Here is a 7,247-nt window from a genome sequence, read left to right on the forward strand (position 1 = left end):
AATAAATTTAAATAAAAACTAATAAAAATTTACTATTTATAATTTATAATTTATTATGAACATATTATAAAAATGTGGTGTACATTACATTTGTTTAAAATATAAAAGTCACCGATTTCACATGCTATTTTATGTGCTTAATTAAGACAGGACGTCAGACAGTATGAAATTTGAACACGTCACCTATAACGTGGAGGGCAAGGCACGTGGATAAAACTATATCATCATCCATATTTAATACGAAAAAGACAATGTATTATTATAGTTTCTTAACATAAAAGTAATATATTCTAATAATATTGCTATTCTCTGGTGATTGCACTAGTCAAAGAAATAGTCCAAGTTGCCTACTAGGCTGCTGCTGCTATATTTCCTTAAAGTGAAACCGTTGGTCAGACCTGTCCCGTTCAATTTGGTCCAATAAACCATTCAACACTTCTAGACCCTTTTAACTCGCTCACACGCCTATTATAAATACCAATACTTCCATGCTTCTCTTCCTCGTTAAACATTTGCCTTTCATAGTTTCATATCATTTACGTTACCAAAAGCTGACCTCTAAAAAACCCCCCAACAACAACCACATTTGTGTTCTTACTTCTGTTTTTTAGTAGCTATGGCAATGAAGAGAATGAGAGAAGATGGTGGGATGGAAAGCTTAGACATGGCAAATTGTCTAATGTTGCTCTCTCATAGCCTAGAGACTCAGCTCAAGAAAACCTCACGGGTTGATGTGTTTGAGTGTAAGACTTGTAATCGCCAATTCCCATCATTTCAAGCTCTTGGTGGCCACAGAGCTAGCCACAAGAGACCAAAATTAATGGGGGAAGAACTGAAAGAGCATGCGAATACTCAGAACCAGGGAAATAAGCCTAAGATGCATGAGTGCTCAATATGTGGGCTTGAGTTTGCTATGGGGCAAGCTTTGGGTGGTCACATGAGGAGGCATAGAGCAATGATGGATGGTTCATTTTCTTCCGCCACAATAGAAAAGAAAGTGCCGGTGCTGAAAAGATCAAATAGTACGAGGGTTATGTGCTTGGACTTGAACTTGACACCCTTGGAGAATGATTTGAAGTTACTGTTTGGGAAGAAGGCTCCTCAAATTGACTTTACTTTGATGGTTTGATTTGATACCACAATTTGTAGTGGGTGCTAGCTATTTTTCATTTCAGATTCATTGATTTATTTCATGTACAATACCATTCTTTTTATTTTTTCCAATTTTTGTATTGAATTACAATTTTACTCTTATTTTAGTTCATGTCTAATGTATTAAAACTAGTTTACATCCTCTATGTTGTTGGTTTGTTGGACTAATGGAATTCCTAACATTACGTTCAATTATTTCTCCCCTCCCTCTCACAGAACCCACAGTTGATGGGTCCTACCAGCTGTGAGGGGAGGAACATACACCGAAACAAAAACAGGGAATACTTCCACTAGAACTTGGTTACCACTTGCTGCTCTCGCATGTGAACATTTTATAAACATTCACCTGAAATTTGCTCCAAATATTATTCCAAGTCAAGTAGTGTGCGGTGTGCGCCACACGTTGAGGCATTCTAGCTGTCAGATTGATGGTGGCCTTTACATTTATTATGTGAATAGGTAGCTGCGGAGTAAGCCAAAAGTGGCAAAAGAAGGTAAATAATAATAATATTAATAACAATAATCAAACTGGAGCGCGTAAAATTATGGTGCTAATACGATAATTTGGTGTAGGAGTTCTAACTACTATTCTATCAACCGACATCACACCATAAAAATGGTGGTGTTTATTTCACACCATAAAAATGGTGGTGTTGATTTCACACTTGTTATTATATACACTATTTCAGTTACACGCTTTTTCTTTTTGCACCAGGACTTTAAATCAAGATTTTAATTCAAAAAAATTGTTTTTAATAACAAATGTGCACTAGTATTTACTGGAGAAAGAAAAAGAAAAAAAACAAGGAAAAGTTAACTAATGTCCTTAGAGGTATTGGTTTATGAAATATGTTAAAGTTTAGAACTCTTAAAAACACAGTTTGTTTAACCTAATATATTAGTTAAGTAGTTACTTAGATTAATTATTCAAATCTAAGTTAAACAATCATCACATGAAATAAACACAACGCAAAAGTAAATAACACAAGATGTCATGACTTAGGAAAACAAACGAAATAACTCGTTTTAAGATAAAAACCTGTAAGAGAACTATCCCAACAGAACAATCCACTATATCAAGTTGAGATTTACAATCAAGAATACCAATTCGTAGTAAATCTAAATCTAACACAGTTACCAAACTGGGCTCTGACTCCACAGACTTCCTTGATCTGGATCTTGTTCTCACATGAACCATTTGTTCATGCTTTGATCTTCAATACACTTGATTGCTGAAGGCTTGGCAGCAACTTTATTCAACCGATACTAGCAATATGGATTTGATCTCTAGTAGGTGCTTGTAGAGTTTGAAGGTTACAAAACCTTACAAATCTCAAAAGAGTAACTCTCAAAACTTGAAAAATATGTATTAGGATTTCCCCTTTATACCTAGTAGTGTTGGACTCAAACCCTAGACATTTCGCGGGTTGTTGAGCCTTATTTAAAATTCTGCAGAATCGCAGTTCAATCAGTCAAGGTTTCTCTTTGATTGGTTGAGCTTGAAAAATTCTGAATTCTTCTTTCTATAGTTTGTATGTTTTTAAATCTTGACTTGTATCAATTTGAGCAATATTTAAAACACTTCTAAGACAATGAGATCTTAAACTAGACTTGTTTTTGTTCTCAATTTGCCAAAATATAATAAAATTAGAACCTAAACATTTAAGACTAAATATTTAAAACCTAACAAAATATTTTTAGAAACTTTTTATAGAAAAAAGAAAGAAGCAACTAACTTTTTTTTTTACTTTTTTACTTTTTTTTTTATATATAAATGCTATAATGAGAAACTATTTTATAACATTTTTACAAATTATTAATGTGACAAATTCTTACTAATTTTAATTTAGGCCTATCACTAAAATCACATTTTTACTTACAATAACTATTTAGAAAATGTTAAAGCCACATCAGCAGTTTGTAAAAATGTTGTAAAATAGTTTGTATCAGTAGCATTACTCTTTTTATATTTCTCAAGAAAGTGGTATTAACATTCCTAAAACATTTTCATAAAAAATTATAAGTGGTAACTTGTTATTAGTTATAATTTGAATCTATCACTAAAATTACATTTTTATTTATCAATAACAATCAGTCTTAACCTGTCACTTACTATTTTTTTTTTTTTTTTTAATTTTATAGGAAGACAATAACTTTATTACGAAGAAGATAAAAACAGTACATCTTGAGCCAAAGCAGACTCAACAAAAACTAGATTTTCCTCTATCCAAGTTACGTAGTTGTCAATATTCTTGGCATGCTGAGCCAAGATGTGAGCTGGCCGGTTCCCTGTGCGCTTAACATGTGAGAACTGGAAAGATCTGAATGCTTGTACCTTTTGACCAATGCCTGTAATGATGTTATAGATGGATGCTTGAGGACAGCTAACACCGAGCATTGCATCTACAACCATCTTTGAGTCACATTCAAAATGAGCATCCCTAATGCCAACATCCCAAGTGAAGTCCACTGCCTCCTCCAAAGCTTTCGCTTCTGCCTCTAAAGGTCCTAAAGGGCAGACCACCTTCTTGCTCAAGGCCGCTGCTACTAAACCACCATGATCCCTGATTATGACACCCACACCCGAGGCCTGTTGGGACTCAAATACCGCTCCATCGACGTTGACCTTGTACCATGGCAGAGAAGGGGTGGTCCACTGTCCCCTATCATGCAGCACCGGCCTTGAAGGTTGGAAGTTTGCTAGTTGAAACTCATCAAGCAACAACCGTGCCTTCTGCAGAATCGTAGCTGCTGGTTGTCTCGCTTTACCTTATAATGTCACTTACTATTTATTGTGAAAGTAATGTAAAAATATTGTCAACATAACTTTTTTTTTTTTAATGGTTAACTAACAAATGCTTGAACGCACCTTTAACATTAAAAAATATATAAACAGTAGACACTTTCCTTTCATATTGTTTCTTCATGAGAACGTAAGCTAACCAATCCTTAGGGAGCAGCACAGTGTGTAACTTTGTAAAATTCAACCCAAAAGAAAAATATTGCGCAAACTGTGAACACAGTTCAATCTTGTATTCTTTGTCGTCTTGTAAGAACAACATGGTCAGAGAACAATTTTAAGTTGTACGTACTGTAATTAACAACTAAAATCAACATCTGGACTAGACTGGGGACAAACTTTTGTGTAGTTTATCTGCTAATGCCCACCAAAAAAGTTTGTGGCGGTTCCTATCGAATAAAAATAAATGGATCATGTTAATGAATGTTCTTATGGTATATTAGGAAAGTTTTTAATATCACTTTCATAAGAAATATAAAATGCTATCAGAAAAATTAATTGCTTTATCATTTTTCTATAAAATATTTTTAGAAATAGCTTATAAACCAATGCCCTTAAGGCGTTAATTAAGAGATTTCAAATCTTGATGTACCCTGTTTTAGAAAGAAAATGGGATTAAGAAATATAAAATGCTATCAGAAAAATTAATTGCTTTATCATTTTCCTATAAAATATTTTTAGAAATAGCTTATAAACCAATGCCCTTAAGGCGTTAATTAAGAGATTTCAAATCTTGATGTACCCTGTTTTAGAAAGAAAATGGGATTAAGACACTTTTTGTGACCATAACCTGCATCTACTTTGAGCTTTCAAACTAGCAGGATTATTCTTAAAACCTTGGAAGCCTAGAGGAAGATTCATTTATTAGCTTAGCTCGCCACTCATGACCTCATATTAATCTGTTGGTTCACCAACTTAGAGTCACTATTTACGTCTCACCCCAAATTAATAATAATAATAATATAGAAAAATTTTATTTGCATAACATTTTCACAACAAATTATAAATAATAAGTTTGTATTAGCAGACAAATAAGTAATTGCAACAATGTGTTCAAATTAGAAATAATAATAATTTACCACTTATGATTTATGAGTAATGTTACGGATACAAACTATTTTACAACATTTTTACAAATTGTTGATATGGATTAAGTATTATAAAAATAATTATTGGTTAATAAAAATGTAATAATAGTGGTGGGTCTAGATTAAAACTAGTAAAAATTTGTCACATTAATAGTTTGTAAAATTATTGTAAAATAGTTTTGAAAGTTCAATATGTGTATAAAACACTCTTGAATGTTTAGACTCCCAAATACAAAGTTACCAATTCAAGTTTTATATCAAACAATTAATGTGCGGAATATAATAACAAGCTCATAACAGAATTGATAAACAATCTAAGCCAAATATAAACACATTCACAGCAGTAAATATGAGGCAAAGATAAAGGGAAGGAAGATGCAAATACACGAACAACACACAATGTGTTATCGAAGAGGAAACCGAAGTTCTCGACGTAAAACCTCTCCGCCGCCCTTCAAGCGGTTAATAATCCACTAGAAAATGTAGTTGGGATACATGAACAGAAATAGACCTTCCAAGCCTAATTTACCCAGGTACCTAAGCCCTCAAAGCTTCCTGCTCCAACGAGGTTGCGCCGAGTCTTTTTCTTTTCTAACTTACCGGATTTCGCTATTAGACCATAGCATCAACCAATGTATATTGGTTCTTTCCAAACTGCTTCCCAACAGCACCAAATAAACCTTCTCACAGACGTGGGTGTGGTGAGATAAGGATTTGGCTAAAGGTCTCTCAAGAATGTAACAATGGAGAGGAAGAGAGTAAGGAATTTGTAGAGTCTCTAAGGTAAAGATTGGGGATGAGGCAGTCTTGTTTTTCTCTAGGGTTTCTCTCACAAAATTCTCTCTGGAAGCTCTCTCAAATTAGTGAGTATAAGGGTCTATATATAGTGGTGTATGTTTGGAATACGAAGAGTTAGTTTTTGCCAAATAGGGCTGATTGGCGGCTTGACCTCGCGGCTTGTCTAAGTCGCGAGTTAGCCGCGAGTCCTATCCGCGAACCCTTACTTTCTTGCACATACTTAAACTTTTCTTCACCTCTTCTCACACACTACCCTTACATTAATCCTATATAAATACAGGATTACTAAGTGTTAAATTACAAGCAAATTGGCATGGAATAAAGCCAACAAGATAGTTGATAAATTTCAACCTTACAAGTTTGTAAATGTAGCATTACTCATGATTTATTGTAAAAATGTTTTTTTTTACAAGATAAAATTTTTACTCTAACTTAATCTAAGTATATATATATATATATGTGTAAAGCTCTCTTGGAGACTTGAACTCCGGCTCTTATCTCCTATACCCTACAAATATTTATACTTATAAAGTAACTACTGCATCAAGAGTGCATGGTGGTATGTTATGAAAATTCTGTGAAACGTACTACTTCTCTAAAATATAAAAGTGACAGTTCACATGATATTTATATGCTTAATTAAGTATAAAGACAGGCCGCAACACGGTATGAAATTTGAACATCGTCGTCACCTATAGTGTGCAGGGCAGGGCACGTGGATATAACTGTATCATCATTCATCATTTCATACGAAAAAGACAATGAATTATTATAGTTTTTTAACATAAAAGTAATATATACTAACAATATTGCTATTCTCTGGTGATTGCACTAGTCAAAGAAATAGTCCAAGTTGCCTACTGAAACCGTTGCTCAGTCCCGTTCAATTTGGTCCAATAAACCATTCTAGACTTCTAGACCCTTTAACTCGCCTACACACCTATTATAAATACCAAGACTTCCTTGCTTTTCTTCCTCGTTAAACATTTGCCTTTCATATCATTTCCGTTACCAAAAGTTCAACATTTGTGTTCAAACTTCTTTTTACATAGCTATGACAATGAAGAGAATGAGAGAAGACGGTGGGATAGAGAGCTTAGACATGGCTAATTGTCTAATGTTGCTCTCTCATAGCTTAGAGACCAAGCCCAGGAAAACCTCACGGGCTGATGTGTTTGAGTGCAAGACTTGTAATCGTCAATTCCCATCGTTTCAAGCTTTGGGTGGCCACAGATCAGCGAGCCACAAGAGACCAAAATTGATGGGGGAAGAACTGAAAGAGCGTACAAAAACTCAGAACTTGGGGAATAAGCCTAAGATGCATGAGTGCTCAATATGTGGGCTTGAGTTTGCTATGGGGCAAGCTTTGGGTGGTCACATGAGGAGGCATAGAGCAATGATGGATGGTG

At 34.3% G+C, this 7,247-nt stretch overlaps 3 protein-coding genes across 3 annotated transcripts; 2 read left to right on the plus strand and 1 right to left on the minus strand.

The window, feature by feature from the left end:
- Positions 1-488: 488 nt before the first annotated feature.
- Positions 489-1,294, plus strand: LOC112033001 (zinc finger protein ZAT11). The gene has a single exon (XM_065769836.1). The coding sequence runs from the start codon at positions 617-619 to the stop codon at positions 1,127-1,129; it is 513 nt and encodes a 170-aa protein (XP_065625908.1). The 5' UTR covers positions 489-616; the 3' UTR covers positions 1,130-1,294.
- Positions 1,295-3,310: 2,016 nt separating this feature from the next.
- Positions 3,311-4,214, minus strand: LOC136065979 (uncharacterized). Its single transcript, XM_065769833.1, has 2 exons — positions 4,022-4,214; positions 3,311-3,921 (listed from the first exon to the last, which is right to left on the minus strand). Exons 1-2 carry the CDS (start codon positions 4,212-4,214, stop codon positions 3,311-3,313), a joined length of 804 nt encoding a protein of 267 aa, XP_065625905.1.
- Positions 4,215-6,892: 2,678 nt separating this feature from the next.
- On the plus strand, positions 6,893-7,224 carry LOC136065981 (zinc finger protein ZAT18-like; the record flags this gene model as incomplete). Its single annotated transcript, XM_065769837.1, has 1 exon — positions 6,893-7,224. A coding segment is annotated over exon 1 (332 nt), but the record flags the coding sequence as incomplete, so codon positions are not given.
- Positions 7,225-7,247: the final 23 nt, after the last annotated feature.

This window comes from Quercus suber, unplaced genomic scaffold, assembly GCF_002906115.3.
Source record: "Quercus suber isolate HL8 unplaced genomic scaffold, Cork oak 2.0 scaffold_1464, whole genome shotgun sequence".
Taxonomy (NCBI): domain Eukaryota; kingdom Viridiplantae; phylum Streptophyta; class Magnoliopsida; order Fagales; family Fagaceae; genus Quercus; species Quercus suber.

What these genes read in the sequence shown, in the direction of transcription:
- LOC112033001 (XM_065769836.1), top strand. Translation starts at nt 617, where the DNA reads ATGGCAATGAAGAGAATGAGAGAAGATGGTGGGATGGAAAGCTTAGAC.
- LOC136065979 (XM_065769833.1), bottom strand. Translation starts at nt 4,214, where the DNA reads ATGTTGTTCTTACAAGACGACAAAGAATACAAGATTGAACTGTGTTCA. An exon ending in TATATTTTTTAATGTTAAAG is followed by an intron (nt 3,922 to 4,021) that starts GTGCGTTCAAGC and finishes TGACATTATAAG; the next exon opens with GTAAAGCGAGACAACCAGCA.